Source organism: Cervus canadensis, chromosome 9 (assembly GCF_019320065.1).
Source record: "Cervus canadensis isolate Bull #8, Minnesota chromosome 9, ASM1932006v1, whole genome shotgun sequence".
Taxonomy (NCBI): Eukaryota; Metazoa; Chordata; class Mammalia; order Artiodactyla; family Cervidae; genus Cervus; species Cervus canadensis.
The window spans coordinates 63765961-63785401 of record NC_057394.1 but is presented as its reverse complement, the minus strand read 5'-3'; the positions used below and the strand labels follow the sequence as shown (position 1 = coordinate 63785401).

Sequence of the window (19441 nt, the reverse complement as noted above, 5' to 3'; positions counted from 1 at the left end):
GTTGCCATTCCCTTCTCCAGGGGATCACCCCCGACCCAGGGACTGAACCCACATCTCCTGCTTGGCTGGTGGATTTCTTACCACCAAGTCACCTGGGAAGCCCCTCTTAATTACCAATAGCACCTTAAAAAAGCTGGGTGAGTTTATACTATTCTACTTCAGCATGTGTTCCCAAATATAAAAGTTCATATTTTTCCCCATTCAATTTCTTTCTTTTTTTCAAAGCTGTCAGTTACTCACAAAATTAATTTTGCACCTACATTCTGAAAACCACTAGTATGATGATTAAGGGCACAGGTCTACCAGCTGCATGTTGGTCAAATTATATCCTAAGTAAACTCCGTTTCTCTCATCAATTAAATGACAATGGTTTCCACCTCATAGGCTTGTTGTGTGAAATAATTGCTAAGAAGTACTCAACACAGTGGACAAAATAATTGTACAACAGGTGGTTCATTTCTGTTAACTATCACTGCTTAATGACAAAAAAGATGTAAACATTAACAAAAAGCTCCTTCAATTTTCCTAAACCAAATAGTTATGAGAATATAACATGATATAGGGTACTCTGTATCACAGCAAATACAACAAGACTATAGTTCAACTATAATTCAAAGAGATACGTGCACCCCCATGTTCGTAGCAGCACTACTCACAATAGCTAAGACATGGAGACAACCTAAATGTTCACCAACAGATGAATGGAGAGATGAAGCAGTGTTTACACATATACACTGGAATACCACTCAGCCACAAAAGAGAATGGCATAATGCCAGTTGCAGCAACGTAGATGGACTTACAGATTATCATACTAAGTAGGTCAAAGACAAATGTCACATGATATCATTCATATGTGAAATCTAAAAACATGATACTTATTTACAAAACAGAAAGAGACTCACAAGACACAGAAAACCATTATACATAGAATTGGTAAGCAAGGTCTGACTGTGTAGCACATGGAGCTATGATAAACCATAAACCAAAAGAATTTTTAAAAGAATGTATGTGTATAAAACTGAATCATTTGCTGTACGGCAGAAATTAACACACAACATTGTAAATTAACACAACATTGTAAATCAACTATACTTCAAAAAAAAAAAATCTCAGAGTTCCATTTCAATGGCAACTAGCACTATGCAGATGGTGATAATTTACACAACAGCAAAATTCATGTAAAAGCAGTGATAAGAAAAAAAATTCAACAGAAGAAAACAGCTGTAGTTTGAATGCTATAAAGCACACAGAGATACACATAAAGGTTAATTCAAACCTCTGAAAATTATATAACTGATTCTCAGCACACAGGAAATGCACCAAGCAATATGATAACGTGTCTAGTGGTCAACCAAGCATCACATCACAGAGCACTGAACTAACCAGATTGGCAAAGAAAAAGTAAAAGAATCATTCATGCCAAAATAAAAATAAAATGAGCAAGAAATAAAGTAGGGGACAAAGGAATTTAATATTCAATTTTGAATCTCAAGTGTCTTAAGAAAAGGACTTAATTTTGAAAGAAGAAAATCTATCCTTTGTCACTAACAAGCCATCTCACTTAAAATCACTCTAAAGAATACCTTTAGAATACCAGTAATTCTTAGGAGAAAATCAACTATTTCAACGCATATTTGCTTTAGCAAGCCCATGTGCTGTGTTCAGTGCTATATGAGACACCCTGGCGATAAGCATGAGACATGGTCCTCTGCCCGTAAGGCTTAATTCAGGGACAAAATGAGTGACACAAACCTTACTGCCGTCAAAGTCTGGATGAACGGAGTCAGCAAAGACCGGAGTCATAAGGGAAAGACGGCTACGACTGCAGAAAGCAAACCAACCCCTGGCAGAGGAAAACAAGGGAAGGAGGAGAGGCAGCAGGGTCGTGGGGAGGGAGAAGGGATTCTAGCAGCTGGGAGGGCAGAGAGGACGGCTGAGGTGTTCAGAGGACGGTGGGTTAAGTGGTATCAGGAAATGTGTATGAGGTTCATCCCTGGGGATTCGGTGGCTAAGACTCCGCACTCTCAATGGAGGGGCATCAAGCTTAGTCCCTCGTCAGGGAACCAGATTCCACAGGCCACAACTAAAACACACTGCACGAGCCGCAGTTAAGATCTGGCAGAGGCAAATAAATAAAAACGAATATTAAAAAAAAAACAAGAAGGAAATGTGTATTTCTACGACAGAAATGACCTGACAAGCAACTGACTGAATGTGAGTCAGAGCAGGCTCAGAACAGAACGATGTATTACTGACAGAAATGCAGACATATGGAGAATAAAGGAGTGAAGAAGTCAACTTGATTTTGTATCTTCTACATTTCAGGTGATGAGAAATCCAAGTGGACTGTCTGTTAAGACAACGAAGGATGGGACTGGACATCAGATGAGAGACCAGACCTTTGTTGATGTTACCAGGCTGATACAAATCTCTGTCAGCTCTTCCCGGGATTACTGCAACAGCCTCCAGCTTCCACCTTTGTTCTCGAGGAAATTAAATCACAAAAAGATGCAAAAAGGGACTTCCTGGTGGTCCAGCAGCTAAGACACTGTGCTCCCAATGGAGGGGACCCAGGTTAGATTCCTGGTCAGGGAACTAGACCCCACATGCGGTAACTAAGACCCAAAGCAGTCAAATGAAATAAAATATATATATATATATATATATATATATATATATATAAAAGAAAGGTGCAAAGAGAGTTAGGGAACAATGACATGAGACAGAAGGGCTGACATCAGGCACCAAAGACTTCCCGTGGAGTGTGCACCACCTAACGGCAACTTCGGCCTCACTTGCATTATCACAGCTCTACAGAGAACATACTGTACAAACTCCAGAAGCAGGACAGTCTTGATCCTTTTCCATATTCCTGGCAAGATAATCCTCATAATCCATATTCACTCTGGAGTACACTGTGACCCCAAAGGTGAATACAAGATGTTCAGAAAGAGCACAACACTAACGAAAGGATTCACAAGATTAAATGCGGAAGATTAATTTTGAGGATAACAAACCTCAGCTTTCCAAGTCACCGTCTTTTGTGTAAGTACCAGCAACGAGTCAACCTGATAAGAGGTAAAAAGTCTGAAACAGGGTGCAGTTTTCTACCAAGGAAGTACAAGTTTCCCCACCTCAAGCTTTTTTTTTCAGACTCTGCTTTCTTTTTATTATCTTGGTGCCACGCCTCTTCCACTCCAAGAACAACCATAAAAGTAGAGAAAACCTCACAGGTTCAATAGGTCTTATTAAATCCAACCAGTTGCTAGACTGATTGTGCCTATGCTGTGCCCTGCACAATGAGGCACACAATAAATACTTATTGAATGGTTGAATCTTCTACAGGAGAAAATGCATCTGTTTAACATTCTCTACTTCCCGTAATATTACACTACAAATTATGGCAACAGAATAATGAAGTAAAACGAACCCTGGTGGCTGATGGTACAGAATCTGCCTGCAGTGCAGGAGACCCAGGTTCGATCCCTGGGAGAAGGGAATGGCAACCCACTCCAGTATTCTTGCCTGGAGAATTCCATGGACAGAGGAGCCTGGTGGGCTACAGTCCATGAGCTCGAAAAGATCTGGACACAACTGAGTAACTAACAATTTCACTTTCCTTGACTTTAAACCACATGACAGAAAATTTACAATTTACCACTTCTTTAAATTCTACATCCAAGGGAAAAAAAAAACCCACTGATTTTCTGACATCAGTTTATGCAGATATTGGGAATCTAAGACACCACAGAAATTTGCTGGAGTACAGCTGACCCCTGAAGAACACAGGTTTGAACTTCAAGGGTCTACCTAAATGCAGATTTTTCTCAACGGAAAAAACCACAGTACTATTCAATCTACAGTTGCTGACTTCAAGCACACACCACTGCAAACATGAAGGAACCCTGGACACGAAGAGCCCACTGTAAACTATACCTGTGTTTTCAACTGTGAGTGTTGGTGCCCTTAACCTTCCCATTTTTCAAGGATCAACTGTATATTCTGTTAAAACAATAATGTTCTTAACATATAATTTTTTACAGCTTTCTTTGTAATGTTTAATGAAAATACAACAAAAACCATGATGTTTTTCTTTTATACAACCAAATAAACCTTCTGAATTAGGTATGAGAAATTAGTTCTATTAAAATGAGGTGGCCTGCTGCTTTACTAGTAGTATTGCAAATTCAGTGAAGCTTAAAAACCAAGAAACAATGAAAATGAACATAGACTCTTACATATGCCACCAAAAAAGTCCCCTCTATATTTAATTCACAAACTGAAACACCTGCTCCCCTTTTACTGAGCTATTAAAACATTTAAGAGCAAACACACAAAATTTAAAAGTATGCACAGAGCTTCTTAGAAGTCGATACCAATTAAAAGAAGTCAATCCCTATGCATTAAGAAATAAAGAAAGCGCACAAGAGCCAAAGTATTTCCTATATTTTGACTAAATATTCCCTAGTATTAAGCAGTATTTTTTAAAACACAATTTACAGTTGCTGAATATCAATTTACCAAAACAGGCAAGGATGACCTTATCTTGGCAAAACTCATGATACTGTTTCCTCAACATCCTAGAAGACAGCTTGATGCACCACACTCTCCCATCTGCTTTGTTCTATTTCTTCATGCCCCAAATGGAAACGAAACCCGTCCAGCAACAGCCAAAAACTCCTCAATCACAGGAGAGGACTTCAGCACCGAGCAGAGAAGCAGCGTGATGTGAATCAGAGGCAGAAAGAACCACAGGTGGGAGGGCCCTGGGAATGACCTTCGAGAGTGTGCTGAGAGAGAATCCACACAACAGGGACAGGAGCTGCATTTAAGTAACTCTGTGCCCACTCACCTGAGGAGCTCTCAGTGAACACGGTTAATGTCTGTCCTCCAACACTTTGTAAGACAAATGGATGTTCTCTAGGAGCACTGACTGAAGCCGGTTTTCCGCCAATATCATGAATATTTGCAAGATCCTCATTCAAAGTAAATGAAACCTAGTAGACACATTAATGAGAGCTCATTACAATATACTTTTGTATTCAAAGTATCTGTACAGAAACTGTGACTATAAATCAAATATTTTGATGTGACTCTTTTCCAATCATTTTATGAAGCATTTTTAAAAATTTTATCAAATAAGCTTTAATAATTAGCCATAAAAAGAGAATCTATTCCTATTTGTCTGAACAATGGGGTTAACCTACCATTATAAAGATAGCTTTCAAATGTTTCCTCTGGTCTATGGCTGAAAAAATTCTATTTGTAAAATAGAAGTAACTTGTTTCCCTAAGGTATCTGCAGTCAAGGAACCATGTCTTGTTATATTTATACCCGTAAATAAATAAATACTAGGTGGATGGATGGATAGACAAACAGAACTATCCATCCATCCATTCATCCATCCACCCATCTCCAAGCAAAATGCCTGGCACACAGAAGAAAAACAGTATTTGCTGAATGAGTGAACATTAAATACTAAGAAAGCCACCACCTGAAGCAGGGGGAGGTGACCTATTTACTCAGAAAGCTTAAATACTCCCACAAGCAGAGGATGGCTTTCTTTTTTAGATCCAATGACTACCATATGAGTACATGGTGCTGTTTTACTTTCAAATATTTCAACAAATACAACTAAATATTTATAAGGAAAACTCAATATTGAGGTTTAGAATGAAAAGACCCAGTAGGTCTTTTTTGAAAGACCCAATCTTTCAAAATGCTTTTTAACATATCTCCCCAAATTTTTCATCAAAGGGATTTATAAACTTGAAGTGCTGATCTTTCAATCACACAGAAAGATTATGAAGTATTATTTAAGTATCTCTCTACTATGTGACAGGTACCACAAATTATGTCCTAGATTCAATGGGTCAAAATCTAAGGCCTTCAAAAATCTGTCAAATACATTTGCCACTCTGAAATAATGTTAAAGTGTTACTGAAGCAATACTAGTTTTCATAGTACTAAGAGAGGGATATTTAAGTCAAAGTAGAAAAATGCTAAGTATGAGCAACTAGAAAGGAGTCTATTCACTCACACAGAAGAAAAACAGTATTTGCTGAATGAGTGAACATTAAATACTAAGAAAGCCACCACCTGAAGCAGGGGGAGGTGACCTATTTACTCAGAAAGCTTAAATACTCCCACAAGCAGAGGATGGCTTTCTTTTTTAGATCCAATGACTACCATATGAGTACATGGTGCTGTTTTACTTTCAAATATTTCAACAAATACAACTAAATATTTATAAGGAAAACTCAATATTGAGGTTTAGAATGAAAAGACCCAGTAGGTCTTTTTTGAAAGACCCAATCTTTCAAAATGCTTTTTAACATATCTCCCCAAATTTTTCATCAAAGGGATTTATAAACTTGAAGTGCTGATCTTTCAATCACACAGAAAGATTATGAAGTATTATTTAAGTATCTCTCTACTATGTGACAGGTACCACAAATTATGTCCTAGATTCAATGGGTCAAAATCTAAGGCCTTCAAAAATCTGTCAAATACATTTGCCACTCTGAAATAATGTTAAAGTGTTACTGAAGCAATACTAGTTTTCATAGTACTAAGAGAGGGGATATTTAAGTCAAAGTAGAAAAATGCTAAGTATGAGCAACTAGAAAGGAGTCTATTCACTCACACAAGGGTGGCATTTACACCACTATGTTTTCCTGACCAGCCACCAGTTTCATGTGGAGTTTTCCAGAGCAAACACTACTCTCTTTTTACTAATTCTAATGCATAGTAAAATAAACTTGTGTTTTAAATAAAATTTCCATAGAAATAATCTTACCTCAGTCCTTCCTTGATTTCTGAAAGAGAGGAAAGAAAACATTTCAATTATTTAATTTCATGTTTTTTCCAAATGCAAGCTAAGAACTATTAATAAAAGAAACACAACTTCATATGTACATTAAAATATTACATTTACAGAGATTAATATTTACCTTTGGTTCTCCTAACTATTCTATTTATAATCCTATAGGAGAACAAAATTCACATTAATTCCACGTGAATATTTCATTTTATTTTATTTTTTGACCGCACTGCACTGCACGCGGGTTCTTAGTTCCCTGACCAGGGATCAAACCTGAGTCCCCTGCAGTGGAAGCATGGAGTCGTAACCACTGAACTACCAGGGAAGTCCCACCAATGAATATCTGAGATGTTATGAGTCTCTTAACACTATAACAACCTGCCCTAATAATATTTTAGCCAAATAATGATCTTTTTACAATTCTTACTTTAATTTTTGAGTATTTTTAGCATTCAGCAGCATGTGAATGGCATGTTTAATACCAGATATAGAGAACTTCAACAAATTTTACTATTTTGTCCAGCTGAAGAAGTTTCATTTACTTAACAAAATTTTAAAGATCAAAAATTTTTATTTTAAAATTATAAGCAATCTTCTCTGCTATTAAATAATATGCTCATACAGAAATAATTTTATTACAGACAAGCCAAAAAAATATTTAAATTAGCCAAGATTCTACTGCTAACATCTTCTACTATCAGCTACAGTAAATACCCCTCTATACTATTTCTACAATCTGTTTTTCATCTTTGGGTGCACCAAGCCTCCCGTGTTGCGTACAGGCTTTCTCTAGCTGCAGACAGCAGGGGCTGCTCTCTAGCTGTGGTGTGCAGAGCGTCGCAGTGAGCGGCTTCTCTTGTTGCACGGCACAGGCTCCAGGTAAATGGGCGTCAGCAGTTGCAGCATGTGGCCTCGGTAGGGGCGGCTCATGGGCTCAGCTGCTCCTCAGCATGTGGAATCTGCCTGGGCCAGGGATTGAACCTGTGTCCCCTGCACTGGCAGGCAGACTCCTATCCACTATATCACCAGAGAAGTCCCATACTATTTTTTATTTATTTGAATTACATGTTTTAAAATTGTTTTTTTTTTTTTCACCAATACAGGATCAATGTACACCCTAATAACAGCCTAATTTAAAAAAAAAAAATGTATTAAATACCTGTCATATGCAAAGTACTGAGTGCAGGGCCCCTTTCCCAGCCAGCAGAAGATATAAAAGCTAAACCCATAACCATAAAATGAGATAAACTTTAATTAAGAGAGCCACAATATGCCAGGATCAGACAGGAGAACACTCTCTCTTCTATTTTAAGAGGGAAGTATTGGCTCAGCAAGAGGCAACTTTTGAACTAGTATCAAAAGTAAACAGCTAAGCAAAGTCATGGAAGAGCCTGATCAGAAAAAGGTGATCAGATTGGGCTGGGAGGGAAAGCACAAAATAAGGAATAGTAGGAGTGAACTATAAAGGGAAAATGGGACCAGACCATAAAAGATCTTGAATATCACAGCACAGAGCACAGACTTTATTCTTTAGGCAATGGAATGCTACAAAAGTATAACAAGTACAAAGTTCATAACAAGTACCATATTCAAAGTTCCTCCAAATCTAACATTTATATTCAAACTTAAAGGGTTCAACTCCCTAAGCTCACACGAGGTATTTATTAGCTGATGATCAATCACTGAGTTTGCTGAGCGATTAAGAACAAAAGTATAACAAGGACAAAGACATGATCCAAGAAACTTATACCAAAAAACACACATAGAATAGACACGAAGACCAGTTAGAAAAGTACTTTCTCGGCAACACTGGTTGAGTTCCAACCGGTGCCTTCCTTCAGTGGTTCATTCATTCACCGGCACTCAGGGTCTGCTGCACACCCACGGCCTTGTGACAAGTGCACGGCCTGAGTGCAGGTCTTTATCCTCAAGGTCTCAGTTTAATGGGAAAGCAAAAACAAAAACAGTCCCAATCCATGGACAGTTACAAACAGGATTTTATAACTGTAACAGGATTCCCAGATGTAAGGAAAACTAGAGAGACCTGACAAGAGGAGGTAATGCCAGATTGTGGACCGGATCCTTTCGCTGTAAAACATCACTGAGACAACCGGCAAACCTTAAGTGAAGTCTGATGATCAGGTAGTAGTACTGTTTGGTTGGTAATTCATACATCTGAAGGGTGAACTGTGACTGCAAAAGAGAATGCCCTTGCCAGAAAGTAGTTCTTTATTTCCCCCAGTGAGGTATATACTTTAACACATTCTGAATTTAACAGATATATCCCTAAGGGAAACTTTACTGCTTTCTTTTAGAGATTTAAATATTTATTTAAATAATAACAAAAATGAAACAGTTAATGTGGCTTTTGATATTTCTAACTTTATAAAGATATCTTATTAATATCAATGTATGATACATTAGAAAACAGGAAATTATTCAAATTACATTCCTGAAAAGTCACAGGATGCTGTGTTACACAGATCCATATGGTGGAAAAGTTCTTTATATTGTTCTTCCAACTTTTCTGTGGCTTGAAACTGTTTCAAATTAAAAATATTAAACAATTTAAAAATGTCCCCAGTTTACTTAATTAATCCCTTACTAAGAAATTTGAGAATGCTACTCATTTTTCTCCATAACAAACAATGCTGAAACGATTATCTTTGTGTATCAATCTTTGCATCACTAACTTGTTATTCTGACAGGGTAGGTTTTAGAAATTGATGGAATTGCTGGGTCAAAGGCACGAGGATTTTATTATTAATATCCTAGCTTTCTCATTGTCTGAGTTCCCCTCTGGGAAATGAGTCTCTCAATGTCTTTCTGTAAGAGCAGCACCAAGAACTGAGCATAATGCTTGCACTGTGAGCTGACTGGCAGAGAAAACAGTGGACTGTTATTCCACTTTGTTTTGAGCAGCTTGTGTGTATGATATGTACATATACGTCTCTGTGTGTGTGTATACATATGTGCATTAATATACATGTGTGTTGCCAGACTGCCCTTCAGAAAGTTTGTACTGATTCAAACTCCTATCAACAGTGTAACACTGTTGTAAACTTAGTCAATTTTTATAACAGAAAATTATCTCACTGATTTTTATTTGCATATTTTCCATTATTAGTGGGCCCCCACATGACCCTGAACGCTAAATGTGTTTAGAAATAAAACTAGAAATTACACATCTCTGAGAGAAGCTGTATTATCACAGACTGTATGACTGTCAGTAAAACATGACATTTATCAAAGATTTTGAAAATTGGAAGTTTTCTGAGGCAGGATGGTTATGTAGAAAGGCTCGTTTTAAAATTAAACAACTAAAGCAAAACTGTAAACCAATTAAAATGCAATACCCATCCGATGTTCAAAGGTATTAAAAGAAATGCAAGTACAATGATTCAGGGACGCGGTGGGGAACTCTTGATGAAAACGGCCCAAATGTTACCGCTGTTAAAGTGGGCGGCTACTCTCAGCTTATTCACAACTGGACTCTCCTTCTCTCAGGCGCTAACAGACCACACTGAGGAAGAGCTGCACCCGCAGCTGCCCGGCTCCTCCCCCGTCTCTGCCGCCCTCGACTCCTCCGCCCCAGAGCCCTCTCTTCGCTAGAATCAACGTCCACACCACAGGAAGCTGGTGCTGCTGTTTATGTCTGGGGGATCGGAGCGGGAGGGAAGACATCAGACACGATGCAGAGTCCGTGCAGTACTGGGTAGTATGTGGGATATGACAGCATGTGAACACTTACTAAGTATCTTACACACACTGAATCCATGAGGTATTAATACCATCTCCTTTTAACAGATGAGGAAACAAGAAAGGGTAATAAGCAACTTCCCCAGAGTCACATGGCTGGTAAATGACAACGTCTGGATAAAGCCCAGAGCTGACTGACTCCTGAGTCTATACTCAACAGTATGGCACACTGCGTTTTTAAAACCTTAGCTGTTTTTTTTTTTTTTTACCCAAATATATGTTTCTTGAACCACATAGATAACCCATAAAGGGTTACTCTGCCTCTAAACATCAGTACTTAATTATACATCTTCTAGTTTTTAAAAACAAGATACTTTCACCTGGTTTGCCCTAGATCTTCTCTTGAACAGCCACAGTCCCTTCAAATGTTCCTCACAGGAAATTGATTTTAGTTTTCTCACTGTCCTAGTCTCACTCCACTGAATGAACTTATTTGTCCACGTCTCTAAATGGAGCACTGAAAATGGAACACAATGTTTGCCCTGTAAGCTAACTGACAAAGAAGAGGGGTTATCATCCCACTTCACTCGAAACAACAATCGTCCAATAAATGAAGCCTTTTGTTTACAGCCACAAAACTTTGATGACTCATATTTAGCTGAAATTAAGTCTTGATAACCTAGTCACATGCACTGCTAAGCCATTCCTTGCTTATCCTACACGTATTTGATAGTGGCTCTAGTAATCAGTAAGAAGAATGAAAAATAAGTACATTAGAAACATAAATGAGATAGTTAGGAGACATACTCCAGAACAAGCTCTTTTCAAGCATTTCTATAGCAATCTTGGGGAACCAATCACTATATATCTGTTCTCATCATTAACAGCATCTAGCTCTTCTACAAGGCAAGATTATATTTCACATTAGGTAGAGAATCTGCTAGGTTTTTAGTCTACATATAAAATACACATACATCTGTTACTATTAAGGGCAAGTGTGTGTTAATTTCTCAGTTGTGTCCAACTCTTTGTGACCCCATGGACTATAGCCTGCCAGGCTCCTCTGTCTATGGGATTCTCCAGGCAAGAATACTGGAGTGGGTTGCTATTTTTTGCTCCAAGGGATCTTCTCAACCCAGGGACCAGGTCTCCTGCATTGCAGGCAGATTCTCTACCAACTAAGCCAGCAGAGCAGTTACATACAGTTTATTGCCAGAACCAGGATACTCTGGGAGTGAGAGAGGGGACACTATTAATAACCGCAAAGAAAACTATGTAAACTGTAAAACATGTAAACTGGCCATAACATGGGGACATGGCTACCCTAGGCATACTGGATGTGACTATATAAAAGACCTGCTTTAAACTAAGGACACGTTTGAAATTTTTTCCAAAGAGTGATCAAGAAAAATCACAGCATACCCATTATTGACTATTTAGCATGCTACCTTTAACAGATGCTTTAGGCATCAAAGAAGTACTTAGGGCTTGCATAGGCTTCCCGTGTGGCTCAGCTGGTAAAGAAACCACTTGCAATGCGAGAGACCTGGGTTTGATCCTGGGTTGGGAAGATCCCCTGGAGAAGGGAAAGGCTACCCACTCCAGTGTTCTGGCCTGGAGAAGTCCATGGGGTCACAGAGTCGGACACGACTGAGTGACTTACACTTTCACTTTCAGGGCTTACATAGGTCTCCCTACACCTCAGCTCCTTTAACTCTATTTCCCATACTAGCTCCCTCTTACTCACACCAAAAGAAAGACTGTACAATCCTAAACTAGGTATTTTCCATACACAGAGATTTTCAGGAATGCAATTTTCATGGCAGGGAAAGGAGGAATCTAAGCTCAGAAGATTAAGTGTCTGTCCACAGTCTCACGGAGAGTAACTGACAGGGCCGGAACTGGAAGCTGCTTGAGTTTTCTTACCACTCAAAGGACTGAATTCAAGGCTGGTTCTGCTATTAAATGTGTAGTAGCGTCTTAAGATACTACCGGTCTCTACCTAATTTCAGAACTCTGGATATAAAAGCAGGCCTGTTTCCAATATGGCTTATGAAAAGAAAAGGAAGAACTAAAAGATCTGTCTGAAACAAAGGTAAGTAAGATAAAGAACAAAAAGTACTTAGGGGCATAAACACAAGAAAAGCGTCAAAGTGTCTTACTTTAAAGACATGACGTCATCCAAGAACAGAGCGTTGCTCCTCCAAAGAACACCTCCAGAGGGTGTTCAAATAACATTCAGAGACTGAGAAGATGAGAAGTGATGTCTCAGAAGTGAGATGAAAAAAGTACAGTGTGAGGGTAGAAGTGATCAACTCTGTCAAGTTACGTCGAAGGTCAACCGAGAAGGGCTGCTAGTTGACTCTTAGATTTTAGAATATGGATACGGTGCTTGTGCTCCAGTCTTGTCCGACTCTGGCACCCCAAGGACTGTAGCCTGCCAGGCTCCTCTGTCAATGGGATTCTCCAGGCAAGAATACTGGAGTGGGTTGCCATTTCCTTCTCCAGGGGATCTTCCCAACCCAGGGATCAAACTCGTGTCTCTTACATCTCCTCCACTGCAGGCAGATTCTTTACCACTGAGCCACCAGGGAAGCCCATGAATGTGGTAGATTCTTGTTGTTGTTTTTTTTTAAAAAGGCTACAAATTCTTTACCGCAAATCCCACCTGGAGGTGGAGTCTACTGCAAGCTACACTTGGCACACATGATGCAAGCACAGGTTTGCAAAGTGTTTGTGCAGTGGGGCTTCCCTCTCTTTTGCTACTAGGAACTCTGTCACCATCACGTGAATGAACACAATGGAGATGAAACACACATGGCCACTGCCCTGGCTGATAGTAAGCCAACCCCAGACACACAAGTAAGACCATTCTAGCCAGGAAGACCAGCCAGGTCAGCCACAACAAGAACTGTCTAGAACTGCCCCCACAGAATTAAAAACAAGTAAAATGGTTTTGTTCTAAGCCACTAAACTTTGGGGTGGTCTGTTAACAAGCAAAAACTCAGTGATAAAGAAGAGGATACTGGTGGCAGATAAGAGCTATTTCAGTGGAGCAGTGGGCGCGGATATCTGATCAGAGTTGGACTATGAATGAATGAGCAGAAAGAAAGGAATGCGAGGCCTGTGGCTGACACCAGCTGAGCTACAAGGGCTTCCCTTTCAAACAAGGCCAGTTCCTCAACCAGGAAACACCAAGCACTCTTGCGCCGTTTGAGAGGTATGCCCTGCCCTCTTCCAAAGCCTCTGTAAAAAGGTATGGTGGCAGAGCGGCAAAATCCCTCTACTGAGGCACTTGGTGCATCCAGCTATGGCCAACTCAAGCATACCTCCTTAAAGATGCAGAGGACGGACTGATGAGAGAACTACATACTCTGCTAATTTACTGCCGATAGGTTTTAGCAGCAAATTGTACCTGATATTTACACCTGTCGTCAGAGGACTGTGTGTGTGCACACACACACTCCTCTGACGACAGGTGTAAATATCAAGTACAATTTGCTTACAGGGCACCTAACCAGCTCTTAACAAGCCTTGGCAAGCTCATCATTTCTTATTTTCCAGATAAATTCTCTGTTTGAAAAAGAACTCTATAATTACATTTAAAAGCACTTGGAAAATAAATTCAAACAAGTTTCATAAAATGTCAAAAATTCATAAATAACTTACTTGGCAATCCTCAGCTTCCCAACTTCACCTCTTCCAGGGGCTTTAGCCCATTGCTGCGACAAATATTTAGGAACCTAAAACAAAACAAAACACTATTAAACTAGATTTTGGATGCAAACAAGCTAACAAATCCTTTTAAGCATAAAGTGATATACAGCTTCTATTTTAGTTTCTGTCTGTCATAACTGACCACTAAATAGCAAGCTCTGATTATGTGTTTTGCACTAAAGAGATAATAAGACATGTAAGAAACGATTTTAGCTCTCAAAGTGTTTAACACCAGTTGAGTTGGTGACACAAAACTAAAACTGGTCATATAGCTGAACAATAATGAAGTGCTAATTTATGTCCCCAAGCAAGTCTAATAAAAGTTCAGAGATGAGAAAAGCTACCAGAAAAGGCTTCTGGGAGAATAACACTGACACGTTATGTAGAGACACTAATGAGTTTAAGATGATTTGAAAAGTCATGTTTTATGATGTATAAGATAACTAATATGATGAAAGATCTGCTGAAATAAAAGAAATTATTCAATGTAACAACTAGCACTTATATAACACTACTTTTCTGACACTGTGATATGCACTTTTCAAACATTTATACCTCACATCTATATGAGGTAGGCACTGTTCATTATCCCCACTGCACAAACTATGCATTTGGAGCACCCAGGGATTATAAAATTTAGCCAAGGGTATAAAATTGGCAAATGAGGACCCAGGATTCAAATCCAGGCACTCTAGTTCCAATGCCTATGCTTTTAACCAATACACTATATTGTGTGCGCAACCAGATATATGCAATCAAAATCTCAAAAGGTTAAGAGCATAAAACTACCATGGGCCATCTGTTATTTCTTCTAAGACATAGTTCGAACTCGGGAATCAGTACATACGTTTAAGGTGACCCTATCCTGAAGGAGTAAGATGCTACACATGAAGTATGAAGCGCAGTGCCTCACACAAACCAAGGGCTGAGTGTCAGGTGTCATTTTTATTTTCCACAGTAAGTCTGGAATCATAACATGAATGTATAACAGAGTCAAAGAGAGCTTCCAAAGCTGGAAAGGAAAAAATTCTAACAAAGTTTCATTTACAAGAAGAACCACATGACTATTAGTTGAACTGCAGTGCTTTGAATCAAGTAAAAATTTAAGAAAAGAAGACCCTAGTGGTATTTGTTCATTCCTTACACTAAAATAAATTGAACAACTACTGTGTCAAAAATATGCCAGAAGCCTGGAAAAGACGCAGGGGAAGGGAGCCCACAGTGCCAGGTACCATGCTGTACATTTTGCACCCACAATCCCATTTAATCCTCCCAATCACCCCACAAAACTGCTAACGCTCTCCTCTTTCTGTAGATAAGAAAACCGAGGCTCAGAGGACTGAAACAACATGGTTAGCTAGTATCAGTCAAAGACTCCAGACTGGTCAAATGCTCTCTTTGTACACCATCCTTTACATACTATAGATCCTCTAAAGGAAAAGGAGTTTTGACGATTCCATATCTTAAAGTTTCAACTATACTGTGCTCCACTATTCATGCAAGTTTACAGGATTTGGCAAATTTCTTATGATAACTGTACCTACCTATTAGGTCTGCTTTGATTACAGATGAGAAGAAAACCCACTCAGGCATACAGAAGATTTACTGGCAAAAGTAACTAAATATTCCACAAGTAGTGTTAAGGTTAAGTAGTGTTAAGGGCTCAAATACCATCACCAGGACTCTCACCATCTCTCAGCTCTCCTCACCACACTGACTCACTTCTGTGACAGCCTTCCCCCGTATGTAGCACAACGGCTGAAGCCACTCCTGAAGAAGAGTTCTTCCCCAAATCCCCAGCAAAGTCGTTTTTCTCTTGTGGCTCTGACCAGGTCACAGGTCCTTCGTCTGGCCTGTTACTAACCAGAGATGAGAGCCCTGCACTGCCAGCCTGAGCCAGTGACACCCTTGGGGAGGGAGCATCAACACCCTTCAGATCACCAGAATGAAGAGGGGGAGCGGCGGTGCCCACAAAGGAAACTCAAGGTGCTGTCACGGTGAGTCAAAGAAGCAAAGGTCAACAGTACCTGTCAGAACTAAACCCAAGATGTGAAACTGATCTGGGCAAATACCGTTACATCAAATAAAACCCTGAATCCTCAGACTATGTAAATTATTACCTCATGGCCGCAATCTTGAAATCCTGCCTAACATGTTAGCCTTTGCTTCTGGCTTTGTCTGATTTTTAGCCCAAGGGAATCTTCTTGTCAATTACTCTAACACAAAGAGGAAATGGAGTTCTACAGATAGCAGCCTGCTCTAACAATCAATCTCGAGCTACGCTTCCCAATAAAGTCCTGAGGGGAAAGATGGTGTCTTTTCTACATCGTATTCCAAGTATCTGATTCAAATACTGTTAAGACGTTCTCATTGACAAGAACATTACCCTTTCCATAAAGTGTATTTCAAGGAACCGTTCTGACCACCGTCTCCTAACTCTCTGGCCCTCTCCTCGGTACTTCGGCTCCAACAGTTCTTCCATCCTTCACATCTCTGACTCTGTCCCCATCTGCTCATGTCCTCCCTTCTCTCCTTGATGGAACTACATTTCACAGCCCGTCATTATAATCATTCTCTTGTCCCTAACTCCCACCATCATACTGGCCTGGCAGAACCTAACCCTGACTAAAGCCAAGTGATACTAGTAATATTGCTTATCTTATTAATTAATATATGTATTGTTTTATTTGATTGTGTTATTCCTCCTCCACACTTGCACCTGAGCATCTGAAGAAAAACAACCATGCTAAATGGTCTCCCCTGAAATCCTTGGCGACTGACATCAAGTAAGCCCTTCAAGATGCTGGGCAATCTAACTCCCTCTCCCTGGCCAGCTGTCACCTGCAGCGGGAAAACCACTGCAGACGGGCCACACGTCCGCGTCACTCCTCAACCCTGTGACACCTCTTGCTCCCTCTGCCCTCCAAGATGATAACCCAACTTCCTCTTCCACTGAACCATCAGAAGAAAGCTTCTAGCTTAGCCACAGGGGAGCCTTCTACTCTGCTCTCTCTCTTCACAGATGAACTGTGGCCACTCCCTCCACACGCGCACTGAATTTTTGCCTAGTCTAACCTAGGACATCGTTCCTTCCATGCTACCCTTTCTCCCTTCCACTCCCTTCTTTATTCTCCCAACAGAATAACAATGATGATGTGTGTGTTAGTGGCTCAGTCATGTCCAACTCTTTGCGACCCCAAGTCCACCAGACTACTCTGTCCATGGAATTCTCCAGGCAAGAATATTGGGGTGGGCTGCCATTCCCTTCTCCAGGGAATCTTCCTGACCCAGGGGCTCGAACCCAGGTCTCCCACATTGCAGGCAAACTCCTTACCATCTGAGCCACCAGGGAAGCCCAAAGTGAAAGTGTTAGCTGCTCAGTAGTGTCCAACTCTTTGCAATCCCATGGACTATATGTAGCTTTCCAAGCTTCCCTGATCATGGAATTCTCCAAGAAAGAACACTTGGGTGGGTAGCCATTCCCGTCTCCTGGAAAATCTTCCTGACCCAGGGATCAAACCTAAGCCTCCTGCATTGCAGGCAGATTCTTTACTGTCTGAGCCACCAGGGGACAGAGAGCTTACCAAAAGTGGCAGAAGACCCTAAGATGGCCCTCAATGATCCCCACCCACTGATACTTGCACCCTTGTGTGACACCCTGACTGCATCTGCCCAACCAAGCCACGCCAGGAAACTCCCGAACCACAGAAACTATGATATTAAAAGTGTGTGCTATTTTATGCTACTAAGCCTGTGATGATATGTTATATAGCAATAGGTAACAAACACATTAAGTGACAAGCTCTCTTTTAAATGTTTAAAATATATTAACCATTTAATTCTCCACAATCCGTTTATTTTTTCCTTTTTACAAGTGAGGAAACTGAGGCACAGGGAAGTGAGCAAATGGACTCGTGGTCACACCCCTGGGAAGGGCAGGCTCCTTAATCCTTCCCACCCCCTGTCCCATGTCTCTGCCTCTCTCCATCGCAAGACTCTGAGTGAGCAGTCTCTGCTGGCTGACCACAGTTCCTCCTCTGCCGCTGTCTTCTGCTCTAGACAGGCTCTCACCTCCACCACTCCCACTGACACCGCTGCCCATGGTTACAAAAGCTCTCCGCAATGTCAAGCCAACGTTCAGTCCTCATCTTGCAGACCTATCAGAAATATCTGAGAATCTACTGTCTCCCCCTTCTCAAACGCTTTCTTCACTTGGCGTCCGGTCACCACAGTCTCTCTTGATTTTCCTCCCACTTCTCCAGACTTTCCTTTTTCGGCCTCCACACATCTAGATTCTCATCTTGCTGACCTTTTAACCTGAGAGGGTGCTGATTTCCATCCTCAAGCCTCTCCTCTTCAAAGTCATCCCAAGACTTTAAATACCATCTGTGTAACTACAACTCCCAAATTTACAGCTCTCCCCTCAAGTCCCAAATTATACAACCAGCTGTTTACTCAAACTCTCCATCTGAATATTCAGGAGACATTTCAAACTCAAAATCTCCATTCAAGAACTGATTCTTATTCATGAACCTATTCCCCATGCAACCTTCCATAACATCGTAAAGGTCAACTCCATCCTTTCAGGTACTCAGTCTGAAACCTGGACTTACCCTGAATAGCTCCTTTTTCTCACATTCTGACACAGCCTGTCAGCAATACCTTCAAATTATATCTGACTCCACGTCCTTCTCACCAACTCCAGGGCGACCATCCTAATCCAAGCCCCCATCAGCTCTTGTATGATTACTGTCCATGTCCACTTTAGTCTCAACACAGCAGCCAAAGTGACCATATTAAAACAGAAGTCAGATGACACTGTTCTGCTCAAAGCCTTTCAGTTTATTTAACAGACATCTACATAGTGCTTACTATGTGCCAGATACTTTTCTAAGCACTTTAAAACTTTACCTCACTTGATCCTCATAACAACTTTATTATTATCCCATTTCACAGAGAAGCAACTAAGGCACCAAAAAGTTATCATTCATCCAAAGTCTCACAATTACTAGTGGTGAAGCCAGGATTCTAACCGAGGCAGTCCGGCTCCACCATCACCATCCGTGCCGCCTCTCTATGGCTACTAGCCTCCCATGGCATTCACTGTAAAAATTCTGTAACGTCGCAGATGATTCAGTCCACTGAGATCCATGGCCTCACCTACTGCTTTCACTCACTTGACTCTAACCACACAGATCCAC

The 19441-nt window shown here is 40.4% G+C and overlaps 1 protein-coding gene across 3 annotated transcripts in view; it reads right to left on the bottom strand.

The window, feature by feature from the left end:
• The window catches only part of GTF2F2 (general transcription factor IIF subunit 2), a 108144-nt gene that overhangs the window by 81045 nt on the left and 7658 nt on the right, over positions 1 to 19441 (bottom strand). For all 3 annotated transcript variants that reach the window (XR_006271180.1, XM_043477859.1, XM_043477860.1), the window contains exons 2-4: positions 14193 to 14266; positions 6801 to 6819; positions 4854 to 4998 (exon numbers count right to left, since the gene is read on the bottom strand). Coding sequence is in view for 2 of the 3 variants with exons in the window: in XM_043477859.1 (XP_043333794.1) it covers positions 4854 to 4998; positions 6801 to 6819; positions 14193 to 14266 (238 nt within the window). In the remaining variant the exon portion in view is untranslated. The remainder of the gene's footprint in view (positions 1 to 4853; positions 4999 to 6800; positions 6820 to 14192; positions 14267 to 19441) is intronic.